The sequence below is a fragment of the Protopterus annectens genome, chromosome 6.part0, assembly GCF_019279795.1.
Source record: "Protopterus annectens isolate FY-2018-M chromosome 6.part0, PAN1.0, whole genome shotgun sequence".
In the NCBI taxonomy this organism is placed as follows: domain Eukaryota; kingdom Metazoa; phylum Chordata; order Ceratodontiformes; family Protopteridae; genus Protopterus; species Protopterus annectens.
In genome coordinates this window covers 732,266,641-732,286,882 of record NC_056737.1, presented here as the reverse complement: position 1 = coordinate 732,286,882, position 20,242 = coordinate 732,266,641, and the positions used below count along the sequence as shown (strand labels likewise).

The following is a 20,242-nucleotide window of genomic DNA, read 5'->3' as shown; positions in this document are numbered from 1 at the left end:
GGGGCAAAAAAAAACAATTTGATTTGCAACAGTGAAGATATTTCTGAGGGGCCCAGAAAGGGAACAATAACAAAGGAGGGGTATATTTTTAAAGAAATGTATGAAAATATTTGGCATGGAAGATGTGCATTCAGTACTAGGAATTCATAGTGAGTGTATATATTATTCCCCATGATGCAAAAACTGGGCTAGGTGAGACAGAATTTACATTTCACAGAAACATGTGCATTTAACTAAAGGTCTTGATATGCACCCAGTAACTTTTTCAGATCATGAGCCAATAATAGTTAAAATAAAAACACAGGGTAATGAAATAAAAATGATACACTGGTGCTTTCCCACCTATCTGTTGAAAAGACAGGAATTTAAGGAATGGGAAGTGGAAATTATCCAGGAATTATTAGACAAGATATCAATTTCTTCTGAAAATATAGCTAGGGAGTGGGATAAAATTAAAGTGGAATTTAAAAACAGAGTGGAAATAAAAGAAAAGGAGATATGGTTAAGAAGTAACAAGAATTGTTTAGAGGAACTGGCAAATATTAAAGTATTGCAAAATAGGGGAAATCTCACAGAACAAGAAGAGAAGCAACTACAGAATGCTAAACGGAAAGCTAAACAGAAAATAAAGGATTACTTCAACAATATGCATGAGTTTAGAAAGATTGCTGTTAAGCAACTGTTTTTTTTTATAACTGTAGAGCACAAAAACTAAACAAACAGTTCAGAAAACAAAGTCTTGCCACACAGGCCAAGGACAACCACAAGGCATTGTTTAGCTGTGTCCACAACCTCAGAGGCAGTACACAATTGTGTGCAGAGCTTATTGTAAATGGAGCTACCTATTCTGAGCCAGAAGATAGAGCAAACCTAGTGGCTGCCAAATTCAGCTCCAGTTTTTCCCCTGTCTCACCATCAACCTTCCCTCAGGAAATACCATCAAATGTAACTCCCCTTGCTTTCACTGGGGAACAGGTCCTTAATGCTCTTTCTAAGGCCAAGAACACTGCATCAGTGGGCCCAGACAATAACCCAGCATGCCTTTTAAACAGCATGAAACATGATCTGTCAGGCCAGCTGGAGCTGCTGTTTAACTGTAACCTCCAAACAGACTTTATGCCTTATGAATGGAGAACAGCAACAATCATCCCTCTGCACAAAGGTGAGCCATCTACAAACACTGGAAACTACAGACTCATAAGTCTCACTAGTCCCATATGCAAAGCCATGGAAATGATCAATAAAGATGTAGGAAGCCTCCACCAATTTGGTTTCATCAGGGGCAGGTCATGCCTACTCAACCTGGTGAACATCCAAAGTAATGGATGAGGGCAAAATGGCTTACACTGTCTACCCTGACTTGGCCAAGGCATTTGACACAGTCCCCAACTCCGGCATTGTTGACAGACTTAAGAGGTTAGGTACAAACCCTTATGTAACCTGGTGTATAACCATCTGGCTGACAGACAGGACCCAGGAAGCTATAATTGAGGAGTCCACCTCTACAAAGAAGCCAGTCACAAGCGGAGTCCCTCATTGATTTTGGTTCTCCTTTTTCGTATTTACATGTCTGAAGTCAAGGCCAATATCATTGGCCTCTGACTGACTAAATTTGCAGATGATTGCAAATTAAGAGCTGTCACTGAATTGCCCACTGACACAAATGTTCTCCAGGAAGGGCTGACATAGACAGTCAACTGGTGCCAGAGCCATGGACTGAAACTAAATGCCAAGAAATGCATAATAGTATCCTTCAGGAAGTCATCCACCCCTGGTAAATATCACATTGACAACACACTGATAAGCGTTGACCCAGTAATCAGGGACTTGGGGACACAAATACAGTAATCTTGCCTTTGGTCATCATGTGTCTACAGTAGTGAGGGAATCATTCTATATTGCCCAGCTTATAAATAAAGATATGGAATCTAGGTCCAAGGAAGTCATTGATCAACTATATTCAGCATTCTTCAGAGCTGCCACGGAGTATAATGCCCCCTTTGTTATGTGCCTAACCAGGCATATCCTACAACATCCACAGAGGTTCTTCACTAAAAGAATACAGGGTGTAAGTAACATGTCCTGTGCAAAACGCTTCAAGGCCCAGTCCCTGTATTCTGTCTCCTACAGGCTGTTGAGAGGAGAACTATGGCTGGTATACAACACATTGTCAGACCCTGCTCTGATGGAACCCCTGCATATCCACAAAACAAACAGAACCAGAATTATCTGTTCTAAAGACTTAAACCTTGCCTGTGATATAAACATGACCTGCTGGAGGGAATGGTATATATCTCAGACTGCCCATTCTCTGGAGCATTCTCCTCATCCTTGTGAAGCAGAGTTCCTCCCTAACCCAATTCAAGTGTAACTAGGACAATTGGATGGGGAGCAGGAAATTCATCCCTGGTTTTGCACCTGTGTCTCTAATGGATACAGGCAGCCTGTAAATGGTTCATCTCCGAGGCCGTGCTTGTAAATGTGTCACCTCCCAAGCCCCTGCTTACACTTATCAAGGGTACCAGAACTTGTCAGAGATTTGGGATGCATGGCTAGGCTTATAAATGCCTTGTGGTCATCAGCCTAGTAAACACCTATGACCAAGATACTGTCACCTGTGCGTCAATATGTGAGAATGTTGTGACAGCTAAATGTAGCCAGCTATTCAGGTACTCCTTGCTAGTTCATATTTTAAATTTACTGTATGTTTTTTATGGTGTTTTATCCTACTTTTAATTCAGAATCTTCTGACTGTTATGTAGTATATTCTAGCTTGATATTTGGAACCAAGTATAATCTTGATTCAGTTCAGTAAGTAACCTTTAAGACAATACTGCAGTCTTTGAAAGTCAGATATTCCAGCAAAGTTTACTGTGGTCCAAAATATGTCTATTAAGCTGCTGTTTTTTTCTTTAGCAGTTTTGACCACATATGTTATGAATATATCTGTTTAAAATTCTACTTGTATAGAGTCTCAGTTTCAAGTAACATTTTTGGACAGAGTTGTAATGTTGTGTACATTAAGCTGGAAAATTAAAACAAAGGTACATCAATACCTATGTAACACATGAAAAAGCATTTTGTTCTCAGCTTTGTGTTTCATTTTAAAAAGTATGATGTTATGTAGTCCAATCTCGCGTACATTCTTACCCGTGGGTTCGGAGCCGAATATCGGCACCGACTCGGCCAAACTTTTCTAGCTCAAAGTCTTCTATTGGCTGGGCTAAGCAGGTATCCCATGCTGCACTACTCCACATCTCCAGATCTCGTTTGCCGCTCGTGTAGCTCGGACGTGGTCTCGCTCTTGGCTGTGGCTAAGTACCCTTTTTTCTTGTTGTTCTGAGAAAACTTGTTACAAACAAAAAGCTATTTTAATAGCTATTTCTAATTGGTGTTGTGTTGGTTTTTCTGTAGTGTGATTGTGGTGTGTGGTATCCCACTAGCTGGTCCATCGGGTTAGGCCCGTTTCAGTTAGAGGACCTAGTCCTTCCCTCTTGTCCTGTGTTGTTATGCTCCTAAAACCATTTGAGTTAGAGGTTTTAGTGTCGGTGTCCCTTCTGTGAACGTGGTAAAAAAAAAAACGTTTTAGTTAGAGGTTTTAAGCCCTAATCGTCCTTGTGTGTGCTGGGTTGTGTAAAAATTTGTTCCCGCGATTAGTGGTGTTTTGCATGCTTGTGTCGTTTTTCCTGTCAGACAGTTACTTGTTCATTGTTTGGGTATTTGTGATTACTTGTTTAATATGTCCAAAGATTCCAAGGAGCACAAACCTTCGGGTTTTAGAAAGTGCTCTAAGTGCGGTTACAAGATGTCCATCACCGATGGACATTCTGTGTGCGTCTATTGTCTGGGAGCAATCCATCTGCAGGAGTCCTGAAGCTTCTGCCATGCTTTTAGTCCCAGAGTGCTCCAAGAAAGAAAGAATAAGCTAATTCTAAAGGGACTCTTGAAACCCTCGTTCGAAGAGGCCATGGATTCTACTTCCAGTTCTAAATCAAAATCCTCAAAGTCTAAAAAGAGGTCTCCGGCTCCTTCAGTTTCCTCGGAGCCACCGGAGAAAGTCACTAAACTTGCTTCAACTTCCTCGGTTCCACTATTCTCGGGGCTGCAGGAAGTGTCGGTGTTGATGGAACCGGCGTCGGCTCCAATTATATTGGAACCTCTTTGGAGCCGATCGCCCAGTATTAGACCAGTGTCACCTGAGAGGAGATCTCGAAATCCTTCACTGTCCTCCAAATCCTCCAGGACTCTTTCAGATGTGGATGTCGATAGGGTGGTGCAGAGGCTCATTCAGTCACCGGTTTTGGCAAAATTGTTTTCGGCTCCGTCCCAGTCGGCTCCGGAGCCCGTCCCGATACCTTCTTTGATCATTCCTCCTCCGAGTGCATCTCTGTCTTCGGAGCCAGAATGTTCCGCTCCATGTGATGTTCCTAGGTCAGTTCCGATGGCCCCTCCGGGCCTATCGGTACCGACATCTGCTCTGACCTGTCGGCGCCGTCCACGGGGTTCGGGACTCGGGATTCTTCAGTCGGGCCCGAGGGGGAAACCTCAGGACACATTTCGGTGCCTCGGCTCGAGGAACCCTGACTCCTGTCATGGTCTCGGAGGCTGGCTGGTCCTCAGACTCGGGGGGGGGGCTGCCTTTGAGGCCATGTGGACTGCGCTGGCCAGATCATCAACTACATCATGCAGGTCGGTCATTCTGTCCCCTACCACTCTGGTGAGAGCCTCTGATCACCACCTGTCTGTAGACAGCGGAGCCCCAAGGCCTAGGGATAACCCCACGAGTGGTCCCCAACTTTCTGAGGGCCCTTCAGAGTTTTTGCCTGAGCAGCCCCCTAGAAAGAAAATGTGCAAGAGGAAGCACATAGACTCCCAGGATGAGTCTCTCACCTCAGATACTGACCTCGAGGAATCGGAGGGGTCCCCCAAGTCATCCTCTGATGATGTTTCTTTCTCCGACATCCTGGAGAAATTGAAACAAAGAGGTGACTGGCCATCCAAAGCCCCCTCCGAGGAGGAGTCTGTCTTCCTGAAGGCCTTTGGTGCTCAGCCCTCCGCCTCCTGGGTGTCCCCACCCTTCGACGAGCTCCTGGATTTAATTTGTTGAAGAACCCTGATCCTGTGGAACCCGTACCCAGGAGACCCAATAAATTTCTTTCTGCTCCCCCGGATAAAGAGTTTTTGTCCAAAGAAGTCCCTGTGGATGCCATGGTGGTGGCGGTGGCAGCCACTCAGAAGGAAGTAGCAGAGACTTCTTCCTCCGTCCATCCTCCTAACAAGGAGTCTAGGACCATGGACCGGTACGGGAAGTGTACCCTTTTGTCAGCAACCTTTACCTTACGGTCGCTGAACTACCCGTCTCATTTTACTCTGCTCCAGAGAGACCTCCTCAAGGAGTTAGGAGATACTCTTGCAGGTAACGTGCCTGAGGCGGTGGCCCAGACGGTTAACGCCCAGGTCTCTACCCTCAATTCCATTGTTAACTCCTCCATGCGGCTCATTTCATATGCAGCCGAGGGAGCGAGTAGGGCAGCAAGCTCAGGAGTTGCCCTTAGAAGGCAAGCCTTGGCTGCTCCTTTGTCATTTCGCGGAGGCCTTCAAGTCTTCTTTCACTGACGCCCCCTTTGATGGTTCTTCTTTGTTCATAACCAAAGTGAAAGACACCCTCACCAGGTGTGAGCAAGAGGGAAAGACCCCGTCTGCTGTAGGGGTCCATTTTTCCCTTCCCTCTAGGCCTTACCCCAAGGCCCAGCGGGGGGGGAGATGTGGTTCAAAAAAATCACAGAGGTTTTTTCCTGCTGCACAAGGCGAGTCCCCTCCAGAGGTAGAGGAGGGAGAGGTTATTCAGGGAGATGCCACCCTAGAGGCAGAGAGGGCCCCCGCAATTCGGGAGACTGCGATTCCTTTTGCGGCTCTCCCTACCGTCGTTCCTGATGGGATGCCCGACTGTGCATTTCCAGAGCCAGTCGGGGGTCGAATATCGTTATACCCGGAAGCCTGGCAAAGCATCACCCAGGACCGATGGGTATTACGAATAATTTCCAGAGGTTATGTCATCCCATTTTGTCAGAGCCCCCTCCAGTCAGAAAAATCCCGGATGTTCCACCCAGTCAAAGGGATCACGCAGCTTCAGAGGTTTCAAAGCTGCTAGGAAAGGGAGCCATCCAGCATGTCCCCTCAGACCAGATCAGATTAGGGACTTACTCAAGATTCTTTTTGGTGCCGAAAAGAACAGGGGACCTGAGACCCATATTAGATCTCAGCCAACTGAACAACTATGTACAAAAATCCAAGTTCCGTATGGTCACACTACAATCGATTATCCCATTGTTGGGAGAAGTATGGATGTGCTCCATCGGCCTCAAGGATGCTTACTACCATGTCAAAATGGACAGGGCATCCAGGAGTCACCCACGCTTCTGGCTGGGAGCCAGTCATTTCCAGTTTCGAGCCCTGCCCTTTGGTCTCACCACAGCCCCCAGGGTGTTCACCAAGTGTATGACGGTAGTGACAGCTCACTTGAGACGTCTAGGATTCCAAGTGTTTCCGTATCTGGATGACTGGCTCCTTACTGCCCCCACCAGGCATCTACTAATCCAAACCAGGGACGCTACCATCACTCTCTGTCAACAGTTGGGCATAACACTGAACTGGGAAAAATCTGCCTTGTTGCCGTCACAGCATCATTTGTATAGGTGCAGAGTTAGACACCGTTCAAATGCGAGCCTTTCTACTGCAGGAAAGAATCAGTATCTTACAGCAACAGGTGCACGCCCTGCTACCCCTGAGGAAAGCGCAGGCAAGATGGGTTCTTCAACTCCTGGGGACTATGGCAGCAACAATTATGTTGGTCCCTCTAGCGAGATTGCACATGAGGCTCCTTCAATGGCTCCACTTTGCTCAATGGTCTCTCCAGAAACTTCCACTTTCCCACCCTATTTTGCTCACGGACAGATGCAAACCGGATCTCAGTTGGTGGCTTTGCACCAACAATCTGGACAGGGGAAAACCCTTCGTTCCACCAACACCGGTTGCCACAGTGACCACGGATGCCTCCCAGATGGGGTGGGGGGGCATTATCCCAGCAGGACAGTCCAAGGCACGTGGCAAGATCACGAGATACATCTGCATGTCAACGTCCTAGAGATGAGAGTGGTGCTACTTGCGTTGCAGGCACTTCAGAGCTTTCTACCTCTAGGGACTATTGCAATACACTCGGACAACATGTCAGTGGTGTGGTATCTGAACAAGCAGGGGGGAACCAGATCATACCCCCCTATGCAGAGAGGCCATGTGAGTGTGACAGTGGGCAGTATCTTCCCAACGGTTTCTGGTGGCAACGCACATTCCGGGAAAGTCTAACGTGATAGCGGACAGGCTAAGCAGAGCTGTTCTGATGCCTTACGAGTGATCCCTGAATCGTCTAGTTGCAGAACGAATCTTCAGCAGATGGGGTCAGCCTTGCTACGACCTTTTTGCCAGCCCCCTCAATGCCAAATGCAGCAGCTACTTCACGCTGATCCCCCCACAGGGGGAGTCACCCAGGGGCACTCTAGTTCACGATTGGCCCTCCGGTCTATTTTATGCTTTCCCTCCGTTTCCCTTACTATCAAAAGTGATTCAGAAAGCGCAGTCCTTGGGAGGCAGAATGATTTTGATTGCTTCAAACTGGCCTCATCAAGTCTGGTTCCCCTTTCTCCAACCCCACATTGTGGGCACATCTTGGATTCTGGACCCACAACCAGATTTATTGACACACATGTCGGGACAGTTCCACCCCTCTCTGCGGACCCTTCGGTTGACAGCCTGGCTACTCCACTTCTGTCGTTAGTTAGGCTTCATCACTTTTCACCTGAGGTAGTTCATATTTTATCTTCCTCTCATAAGCCCTCTACTAGGAAGATTTATTCTAGCAAATGGAAGAGGTTTTCTATTTGGGCTCATACCCAAGGAATTGATCCTTACACAGCCCCAATTGCTTCAGTCTTGGAGTTTTTGTCTATGCTTTTCCATCAGGGCTCAGCGTCAGCTACCATTAAAGTTCAATTGGCAGCGATTTCTAACTTTCATGTTGGTAATGAGCCTCGTCTGATGGCTCACAGACTCTGTAAGGCTTTCCTGAAGGGTACTCTACTACTCCGTCCTCCGGTCTCAGAACCTATCATGCCCTGGGATCTAAATTTTGTCCTGCAAGCCCTTACTTCACCTCCCTTCGAGCCTGCAGCTACCTGCGACTTAAAATTCTTGACCTGGAAAACTGCCTTTTTAATAGCCATCACATCAGCCAGGCGAGTTTCAGAAATTCAAGCTCTTTCTATCAAACCTCCATTCTTGATCTTTCATAAGGACAGGGTTTCTCTTAAACCAAACCCTTCCTTTCTTCCTAAAGTGGCGTCCATATCTAATCTTAATCAATCTATTGAGTTGCCAGTATTTTTCCCCCATTTTTCTAACAAGGCAGAATTTAAATTTCATCAATTGGATGTACACAGACAGTTACGTTTCTGTCTGCACCGAACTAAAGATCTCTGAAAATCTGATCAGCTGTTTGTCTCCTTTTCGGAAAACAAAATTGGGTCCCCTGTCTCCAAAATCACCCTATCCAGATGGATATCCAGTTGCATCTCTTTTGTTTATTCCTCAGGAGGTAAAGACCTACCGTTTCCGGTCAAGGCTCACTCTACTCGGGATGTATCTGCATCTACAGCCTGTCAAGCCAGATTGTCTATGGATGATATTTGTGCGGCAGCTACTTGGGCTTCTCCTCACACATTTGTTACTCATTACAAGTTGGACGTGGTATCTAGGGGCAGGTCTTCCTTTGGTTCCACAGTACTCAGGAGTATCTTCCTATGAGCCTCCCAGGATGTAGGTGCTAGGGATGCTGTCCCACGGGTATGAATGTAGGCGAGATTGGACTACATAACATCAAGAAGTTATGTACTCACCATAACGTTCGATGTATGTAGTCCATCTCGCCTCACATTCTTACTTACCCACCCACCTTCCCTGGAGGATCTGGAGATTAGGTCTGATTTATAGAGTTCCCTTCACCTTTAATTTATTCTTCTTTACTCGGATGTTGTTGTGCATGGGGTACGAATGAGTGTTCGCAGCAAACTAGATCTGGGGATATGGAGCAGTGCAGCATGGGATACCTGCTTAGCCCAGCCAATAGAAGACTTTGAGCTAGAAAAGTTTGGCCGAGTCCGAGCCGATATTCGGCTCTGAACCCATGGGTAAGAATGTGAGGTGAGATGGACTACATACATCGAACATTATGGCGAGTACATAACTTCTTGTTTTGTTCATACAGTTATTTAGTAGTACTGTATATTTGTTTAGAATAAGTTCATGTTTTTGATACAGTCAGATTCACATGATAATGTGCTAGAAAAACCAGTATATGTGTGTGTGTGTGTGTGTGTGTATATATAAGGGTAGAGGAGTGACAGATTCACCTTTATGTCTTCTTCGGCTTTAGTCGGCATCTTGTATGCATAAATTCATTTTATATATATATATATATATATATATATATATATATATATATATATATATGTGTACATATATATATATATATATATACACACACACACACACACATATGTATATATATGTGTGTGTGTATATATATATATATATATATATATATATATATATATATATATATATATATATATATATATATATATATATATAACATCTATTTATGCATACAAGATGCTGACTAAAGCCAAAGAAGACATAAAGGTGAATCTGTCACTCCTCTACCCTTGCCATTTCTCATGCTCTACCCCGGGCATTCTTGAATCCCTTTAAACTTACTCTGCGTAGTTTCCTTAAACATGAGTTTTCAGGACTCTAACCATTTGTTCCAGAGGTAGTATTTTCTCACATCTGTCTTGAACTTAACCTTTTTCTGAATGCCATTCATGCCCTTTCCATCAGCTTCTCTTAATCTACACCCCTCCCACCTGCCTACAGGCTGTGTGATGCATGTAGACCTCATCTATCTTCTTTTCTCTGCTTTTCCATTGTGTTTCAGCAGTTTCGTAACTTTGCTTTGTGCATTTTATATTACCCTAGTTTTCTTTCCTGTTTGACTTGTGTATCTCCAGGTCCAACTTTTACTGTCTGTTAAATTGGAAAGATGACCTCAGCATCTGTGAACTTCACACTCCACTCTGCATCCCACCATATCAGTATTCTTTGCCATTGCCCTTTCAAGTTGCATAATGATTCAGCTTAGGAGTGACTGTGACCACTGCATCATAGGTAAACATTTTCACTGTGACCACTGCATCATAATATTTAAAAATGAATGTATCTGCGTATACATCTGATAATTTGATCCTTCAGACATTTGTCATATATAATAGACATGGCCTTTTGCATAGGCTAGCAGACTGCGAAGGTGAACCTTTAACATTGTATTAACACAGTTTCATTTCAGCCATATTGTAGTTAGATATTTGGGTTTGGAATAGGGAGGTCCCTAACAAAAAAGTAATAAATGTAACAATTTAAATGGTGCCAACTTTGAAATCTCATTTTGCCTTAAATCTAAATGTAATTGTAATATTTATGTGGCTTAGATGCTGCAGTCTTCATTTGTAAATTCATCTTTCTTATTTCACCTTTTTGTATTTTACACTTTTTTTTAAAGTAAAGTAAGATATTTTATATTTGTTACAGCTAAAATATATTTTATGCAGCTATGTTCAGGTTGAAAATAGGCCCATGCTTCTTAATCCATTTACATGACAATGTACAAATAAACCAAATAAGTACACTAAATATACTGTCACTTGACCGGTACAATTACTAGTGTGAAATTTGCTTCTTACTTGAGCTGACAAAGGAAAAGGATAACAGATGTAAGTCTCTAGTAGGAAAGTTATTCTACACAAGAATTTTCACTCCCAGAAGCACTGTCTGAATTAGTAACCAAGATGTACATGTATTCACACTCTTCAAGGCGGAATGTTGTTTGAATCCAAAGATTTTAAGTGACTATACTTTCACTTAACAAGTATGATTGGTTTATTTCAGATATGGAGCACAGTAACCCCGCACACACCATCAGTGCTGCATTATGCTACGCAACTCAACTTGTCAACACGTTGTCATACATACTTGATGTTAACCTTCCTAAAAGACTCTGCAACAGGCAAGTGGCTTCATAGCATGAAAAGTTGAGTAATGAATGTTTTGTTTGTTTTAAATTGCTGAGTAAATATGTTGAAACAGTACTTGGAGACATTTTAAAGTTAATTTTTGATTGGATAAGTTACAATCATTTATTGATATCTGACAAAATACAATGCGTGTATGTCATTTTACGAATTATGGACAGTACTTTTGTAACACAGTTTATTTTCTGTCTTTGCATAATGTGTATGTATTTGTTAAGTTCTGTTGTCAGCATTAACTCATTTCCATGCCTTTTTGAGTGCTGAGATAGTAATTCATATCTTCTGATTTGTTAGCTGGATGAAAAATTATTTGTGATAATGCATGTTTTGAACACTTAAAGAAGGAGAAAATAGTCTTATTTACTACTCCTCCAGACTGTATATTTGTTGAGTTTCCATTGTCTTAAGTAATCTCCAAACTGAAGGGCATATTTAACTCTCAAATAGCTGAGCTGGTATTGTAAATTTTTTTTTTACTATCTGCCTGAAAATTACACATGACAATATGTTTGTTTGAATTCTTTGGATAGAAAATGGAAATTCTCATCTTCTGTAAGCCATGTGTTTCCAAACAAATATGAAGTACCTCACACATTTCCAAACAAGAGAGGGAATAGACCTGTCTTCCTTTAAACATTAGCATGTTGGTGATACACCCCTAAGAGTCGACCCAGTGGTCAGGGATCTGGGTACGCACATAGACAGTAGCCTTACCTTAGACCACCACATAGCCACAGCGGTGAGGAAATCCTTTTATGTTGCATAACTTATAAGTACGTGCATGGCATCTAGGTTCTTAGAGGTCATTATGCCACTGTACTCTGCCCTTATCAGATCAGTCGTAGAGTACAATGCTGCCTTTGGTATGTACCTGACCAGACATATGCAACAACTAGAGTGACCTCAGAGGTGCCTTACAATAAGAATACAAGGCATATCAAACCTGTCTTACACAGAGCACCTTAAAGTCCTTTCCCTCTACTCAGTCTGCTATAGATTGTTGATGGGTGATCTGTGCTTGGCTTACAAGGCATCTGCAAAACCCGCATGTATGACTGTCCTACATAGTCATACGTCAAAAAGTACAAGAAATGCAAGATCTAGGGTCCTGAAGTTTGTCTGTGACTGAAACAAAACATGCTAGAGAGACAGGTGTGTGTCCCAGAGACTATTCCTCCTATGGAACAGGCTTCCCATCCATGTGAAGCTGAGTTTGTCTATTACCCTGTTTAAGTGCAACCTAGACCAGTGGATGGGGAATAGGAAATTTACATTGGGCTTGGAACTCATGATGTTCATCGTTTTACCCTGCTGCAGTCATCACACTTGGGTTATCCTGCCGTCAGGAGGTCCCGCAGTTGGCCTGAGTTCCAAAGTCTTGGTCCAGCGTCGGTTGCTGTCGCTTCTTCCCTGATGTCAGTGTGCCAGGGCTATATAAGAGGCATCCGACGCCATTTTCTTCAGTCTTTCTTGCCGCGCAGTGCCCGAAGCAGAAGCAGTTTGCAAGTGCCGGTCGGCCGACACCTGAGATTTTCGAATCGAATTTCAGTCTGAAGTCTTCAATAAAGCTAAGTACCCCATTGGGGAACCTTTTCTTGCCTCAGTCCGATGTCAGAAAAAGTTAACAATTGCATTTCTTGTGGGAAGCAAATACCTCATAAGGACTTCCATTCTTGTTGTATTCCTTGCCTGGGCCCAGACCACGACGTCACAGGTTGTCGGTTTTGTGCTAGGTTTAATAAACGAACTATCAAATGCCGTTTTGACTTCGCATGGCATTACTTTGGTAGGAAATTTAATTATATCATGCCGACGACCGGCATGCATAAAAAACGCAAGGATAAGGACAGGCAGCCTAGGAACAAGCCAGACTCTAAGGCCTCTGCTGGGCCTGTCGCCGGTTCTCCGGTTTTCAGTGAGGCGCCTGCGTAGCCCCTGACGACCGCAGAATTGGAACCCCAGACAGCTGCGGATTCTCAAGTGGTGTGTACTAGGCCGATGCAGCCATCTTCATTAGGCCCTTCCGACACCGGAGCAGGAGGAGACCCTGGTGCAGTGGAAACACCTTCAGTTGCAGAAGGTGTCTTCAGACCGACTACACTCACCATTAAATCTTATGCTAAGCTTAAAACTCCTTTAAAACCAAAAAAGACTGTACATCAGTCTACAGTTCAAGGCCCCATGCCTAAGAAACAGATGCTTAAGATGGCTGAAGATTTGATTACCCTAATCAGGGGTTCCCATCTCCCTCCAGATAAAAGGCCAAGACAAGAGGAGGATTATGCTTCCTCTGACCAGGTTTCAATTTCCTCAGATTCTTCTGAGGAACAGGATTACAGTTTTCCCCTTTTGAAGACTCTGATGCTGAAGACTCTATTCCCTCAGCATCTCCCCCTGAAGACTACTCCTTTGGGGAAACTTTACATACCATGAGGGAACATTTCCACTGGGAAGGCCAGGACTACTCTGATTCTAAGAAAAGGCTCCGAGAGTTCCTTTTACTACCCCAGCACAGACCACTTGCTATCCCTCCAGTTTTAGATATTGTGAATGATGTTTACTTGGAGTCTAGTCTAAATCCAGACTCTCTACCTCCTGCTCTAGCCAAACCAGACAGATACTACAGAGTACCTGACTCACACAAATTCCTTTATAAAAGCCCTGTGGCTGACCCAGAAACTATTTCCCAGGGTCCCAAAGGGGCTAAAGCTTCTATGGCTAAAAATCCTGTGCCCTCTGAAAGGGATTCCAGAGCCCTAGATAGATGGGGAAAAGAAAATATACACGTCAGCAACTCTGGCTGTGAGAGCATTAAATTGTCAGTTTCACATGCTGAAATATCAGCAATTCCTAATGCCTCAATTAAAACAAAAAATGAGTGCACATACTGAACAGTCTGAATTCAAGGAAATGCAGGATCTGTTGTATGCAGCTGAACAGGTGGGCAAACATACTTTACAATGTGGATTTGATTCATTGGAAGCTTCCTGGCTGTTACTGGGTATGTCATACGTAGACATGCTTGGTTAAAAGAACAAACCCTACCTGATCATGTTAAAGCAAAATTATTGAATGCACCTTTACAGCAGGATGTAATATTTGGTGTCAAAGCAGAAGAGGTTTTAAAGAAAATGGAGGATAAGGCAAAGTCTATGCAGATGGTCAAGGATTTTTTACAGGTACAACCCCCTCATTTCAGCAGTAGTTGGCCAACAAAAAACTGGTAATTTCCAGCTTCTGACAGATCACAGAGGGGCAAATACAGATGCCCAAGGGGCAGAGGTCAGTCACAAGGCCCTTACAAACCTCGCCAGTGGGGTACTGCTACCCAGAAAGGAGGAGAAGACAGGCCCCAAGCTAGCAGAAGACAAACACAATGACTCAATCCTCAAACTACCAAGCAAATCTCTCCTGGCAGCTCCCTTGGGAGGAAAATTAGCATTTTTTGCAGACAACTGGCACATCATCACAAAAGACAAATGGGTCCTAAACATTGTCTCACAAGGATACAGATTCCACTTTCATACCTTGCCAAGGATAAAAGGAATGCCAAACCTGCCACCAAATCAATGGGCAGAGGCACAAAAACAAATTACAGCTCTCATGGACATGAGACATTCAACAGGTACCTACACAGGAGCAAGGACAAGGATTTTACTCAAGACTCTTTCTAGTCCCAAGAAAAGACAAAGCATGGAGACCCATTCTGGATCTTTCAATTCTGAACACCTATCTGCAAGTACCAAAATTCAAGATGCTAACACTACAGCAGCTTCTTCCCATGCTGGGCAAGAATGCTTGGCTAGTAACATTGGACCTCAAGGAGGCATACCTGCATGTCCCTATCAGACAAAATTGCAGAAGATACCTCCGCTTCATTGCAGGTTCAACGCATTATCAATTCTCTGCACTGCCCTTTGGCTTATCTACTGTGCTCAGGGTCTTCACAAAATGCCTGGCACCAGTAATTGCGTACTGCAGACAAAGAGGAATTCAGATATACCCATACCTGGACGACTGCCTTATTCAAGCAGAAAGCAAGGACATTCATCTGGTATTTGTCAAACACCTTCTAAGTTGCCTAGGGTACACAGTAAACGAAAATAAATAAAAATTAGTGCCCTCACAAAACATAATATTCCTGGGTGCCAGCTTGAATACAACGGCCCAGATGGCTTATCTCACGCCAGACATGCAACAACAGCTGACTCAATATTTCAAAATAATGGCAACAAAGACCCAACTTCCTGCAAGAAAAATTCTGCAGGCCTTGGGATTCATGGCATCTTGCATTCTACTAATACCATTTGCAAAACTGCATATGAGGAAATTACAATGGTACCTGAAAAGCGTATGGACTCAGCACAGCCATAGTTTGGAAACAATGATACCACTCATTCCCTGCCTTCAACAGGAGTTTCTATGGTGGGCACAGGCATGTCACCTCAACAAGGGTCAACCTTTCACTTTACCCACAGCCAGGCAAACTATGACAATAGATGCATCGGACTGTGCCTGGGGAGCACACATGGCAGGACAGTGCATTCAGGGCAAATGGACTACAGATCAAAGGCATCTGCATATCAATCAAAAAGAAATGCTAGCAGTACAGAATGTCCTAACAGCTTTCAAGGACCTCTTACACCCAGGACACCTAATAATAAAGACAGACAATACCACAGTAATGTGGTACATAAACAAGCAAGGGGGCACACATTCCTACCCTCTATACAGGCAAGCAATGACCTTGTGGAACACAGCACTGTCTTACCAGGTTCAATTACAAGCACAATTCCTGCCAGGAAAGAAAAACACATTGGCAGACGACCTAAGCAGAAACATCATGGATCCACACGAGTGGAAACTAGATCCACAAGTATTTGCAATGATAGCTCAAAAATGGGGACGCCCAGACATAGATCTGTTTGCCAGTCCCCAAAACTACCAACTTCAAAAATTTTGCACAAGGACATTCCATCCACAAGCTTGGAAAACATTAACAGTGTATGCCTTTCCTCCACTGCCTCTTCTAGCAAAGGTACTGCTGAAAGTCAGATTAGAGAGGCCACAAATGATACTCATTGCACCAGACTGGCCACGCCAGCATTGGTATCCAATTCTAAGGAACATGGCCCACGGCCCACCATGGATTTTACCACAAATTCCTCACCTGCTCACCCAGCGAGACAATCAGATTCTACACAGCCAGCTCAAGACTTTAAACCTGGCTGCATGGCAAATTACCTAAACAACCAGCCAACACCTCTATCCAAAGCTGTTATGGATGTCATTCTGGAGGCCAGGAGGCCCAGCACCAGGAAAACCTATTCAGACAAATGGAAAAGATTTTGCGCCTGGAACCAGGCTAAAGGCCAAAATCCCCTTGATCCAAACATTCCTCAGATTCTACAATATTTAACTGAGATGTTGCACAAAGGACTTTCCTTTTCATCTATTAAGATCCACGCCTCAGCAATTTCAGCTCATTACAACACGGATCCTCCTTTATTCTCACATCCACTCCTAAGACAGTACCTCAGAGGGGCTAAGAACATAAGACGCCCAGGAGAGCACCAACACCTACTTGGGATCTCAACTTTGTTCTGGAAAAGCTTACATTGCCGCCCTTTGAACCAGCTTTTTCAGCTAATTTAAAATTTCTTTCATGGAAAACTGCGCTGCTAATAGCAATAACCTCAGCTAGAAGAGTCTCAGAGCTACAGGCACTAATGGCAGTGGAGCCTTTCCTCATTTTTCATCAAGACAGAGTCTCTCTATAACCCTTCCTTTATGCCAAAGGTGGTATCCAGTGTGGCCCTAGACCAAACCATTCATTTGCCCACCTTTTTCCCAAATCCCCAGAACAAAGGAGAAAGACTCCTGCACTCTTTGGACATTCACAGGCAATTACGTTACTACTTGGATAAAACTAAGGCTTTCAGAAAATCTGACTAGCTCTTTGTAGCCTATGTTGCAGGATCACAAGTAAAAGCTATCTCAAAACAGACCATTTCTAAATGGATAGGGCATTGCATACGTTTCTGCTACACGCATCATGGGAAACCGGTACCTGCTAACATTAGGTCCCACTCCACCAGGGCTACAGCTACATCAGCAGCCTTTCTCAGGGGAGTGCCAACCAAGGATATTCTGGAAGCTGCAACTTGGGAGTTCAGTGCACACCTTCACCAAACACTATCACTTACCTCTATATTCTAAGACTAGAGCTGGTTTTGCCACTTCAGTTTTGCAGGGCCTACTAGCTTCTTCTAACCCTGTTTAACTCCACCACCCATCCTTAGCTTTGGGATTCAACCCAAGTGTGATGACTGCAGCCAGGTAACACGATGAACATAGTACAGTTTTGTACCTACCATAAATGTAGATGTTAGAGTGTTCACCCTGCTGCAGTCCAGGTTACCCTCCCTCCATCCCCTCTGAAATAGCTGAACTTATCTATACCACTCTATCCTATACAACCTCTGTGGTGTATTTGCTTGTGCCTGAAGGTATTGTTTTATTTTTATATAGCTATATATATATTTTGCCTACCTATTGGGGGCACCTGACATCTGGGGCAAGAAAAACTGAAGAAAATGGCATCGGATGCCTCTTATATACCCCTGGCGCACTGACGTCAGGGAAGAAGCGACAGCAACCAACGCCGGGCCAAGACTTTGGAACTCAGGCCGACTGCGGGACCGCCTGACGGCAGGATAACCCAAGTGTGATGACTGCAGCAGGGTGAGCACTCGAACATCTACATTTATGGTAGGTACAAAACTGTACTTTCCTTATGGGCAGAGGTGGCTTATAAATGCCTGGCCCTCAATGTCCTGTTTGGATACAGGACATCATTATTCTTTTGGGAAAACTTGTCTAGGCTTAGAATGCCCCCCCCAGTCATTAGCCTAGTAACATTTTATAAGTCTATGAATCAATAAGCATTATGGAGTAAAGACTTAAGGAGGGAGACAGATAAGCAAGAGAGACTAACTGTTATAGATAAGGGGAATATGATATGCTGTATATGTTGTTGGATTTATGCAGTGATATTACTGTTTTAAACTAATGCATACAAACAGTAAATAAATAAGATTCAGCATGTACTAATATGCTGGGGAGGGGTAGAGGTCAGGGTCTCTCCCTTATTCACGTCCAGAGGTCTGACCAGCTTCATATGTAAAGCCATGGAAGGACTTTATATCATGGAACTTATCAGTAAGGACATATGGAACCCCCAGAAACTGGGCCCATCTCAGTTTGGACTCATCAATGGCTAGCCATACTTACTCAGCCTGGTGGATTTCTTTTTTTAAAAAGTCAGCAAATCAAAGCAATTGATGAAGGTAAAACTGTATACCTTGACCTGGTCAAGGCATTTGACTCAATCCCTCTTTCAAGCATAGTAGAAAAGCCAAATAAACTGGAATAAACCCCTACATCACCCACTTGACTGCCAACTGGCTCACAAAACACAGGATATCAAAAAAGGGAAGCTAAGTACACAAAGAGACCAGTCACCAGTCACCAGTCACCAGTGGAATCCCAGAGTCTTCTCTGCTGGAACCTTTCCTCTTTGGCATTTACTTTTCTGAAGTAAAAGCCAGTACTAAAGGGCTCGGGCTGAGCAGCTGACAGCAAGCTGGGGTCAGTCAGTAAATCCCCAAATGACTTAACCTTCCTGTAAGAAGGTTGTCCCAAACAAATAATTGGTGCCATAATCGTGGACTGAAACTAAATACCAAAAAATGCAATATTGTATCATTTGGAAGTCATCTTTTTCAGGAAACTACCACATTGGCAATATGCCCCTTAGACATGTCCCATTTGTTCAGGATTTGGGAACTTATGTGGGCAGTGACCTAACATTCTACCAACATGTGTCTTGTGTTGTAAGAAAGCCCTTTTATATTATGCAGCTTATAAACAAAGGGATTGTCTCTAGATCAAAGGATGTCATTATTTTCTTTTATTCAGCTCTCATTAGGCCAGTCTTTGAGTATAATGCCCCCTTTGTTATGGATTTGTCCAAACACATGCAACAATTAGAATGCCCATAGAGATACCCTATTGAAAGGACACCAGGCCTAATCAAAATGTCCTACATAGACTGACTCCAAGCCCTGTCACTATACTCAGTATTCTTCCGGCTACTACAAGGTGTGCCCTGTGTCTGGCATCCCCTAAGAGTATACTGATAGACCTTCTACACACCAGCATGTCAAATGGCATCAGAAATCCTCTGTTCAGGGACGTAAACCTCGGCTGCAATATCAGCAGAATGTTTTTAGAGGGATAGGTGCATCTGATGGAGGATGCTACTGGTCTGGACCAGATTCACTATCTACATAAAACAAAGCTTATGCCTGTCCGTATTCAAGGGCAAATTGAATATGTGAATAGGTAATAGAAAATGTACCCCAAAACTGCTCCCTGTACTAATAATGGGTATTGGCAGCTCCTAAATGCTTTTCCTATGCATGGGTCCCCTCAAATTATCCATGGTATGATTTCAGTTACTCTTAGTTGGGGCAACATATAATTATGGACCATAAATGGGTAAGACCAGTCTAACACCAAACAAGGTATGTTACAAGGTATGTTATTTCAACCAATAGAAGGGAAGTTGGATCAGTTTAAAATGCCCCACAGGGGCAGCTAGTGTAGTTTTCACCTATGAACCTGTTCCACACAGCAACTCCTCCTTTCTTATAATTTCATATAGCACTTACATTATCATTCATATACATAATTTCATTCTTTTATCATTTTTAAGTTCCTTTATACCACAGCAAAGTTGACTCGGGAATGAGTTGAAACTCTTCTAAAGCACAATTAAAAGTCTTTGTTGTTTTCCTTCCCATTCTAAACATTAAGCACTTAAATTTTGGGTTAATCTGTCTAATCTATTGCAGTCATACCCATCCCCATCTGCCTAATCTCCCTGTGCATCCCCAGACTTGTAATGAAGATTTCTTTCCCCACAGCCAACTTATTAATTATTTTCTTAATTAAAACTGTGTAGTACATAAAACACCTTG

General features: G+C 43.6%; 1 protein-coding gene across 1 annotated transcript in view; it reads left to right on the top strand.

The window, feature by feature from the left end:
- The window catches only part of ATG14 (autophagy related 14), a 516,698-nt gene that overhangs the window by 350,267 nt on the left and 146,189 nt on the right, over positions 1-20,242 (top strand). The window contains exon 7 of the mRNA XM_044074421.1: positions 11,056-11,173. Coding sequence (XP_043930356.1) covers positions 11,056-11,173 — 118 coding nt within the window. The remainder of the gene's footprint in view (positions 1-11,055; positions 11,174-20,242) is intronic.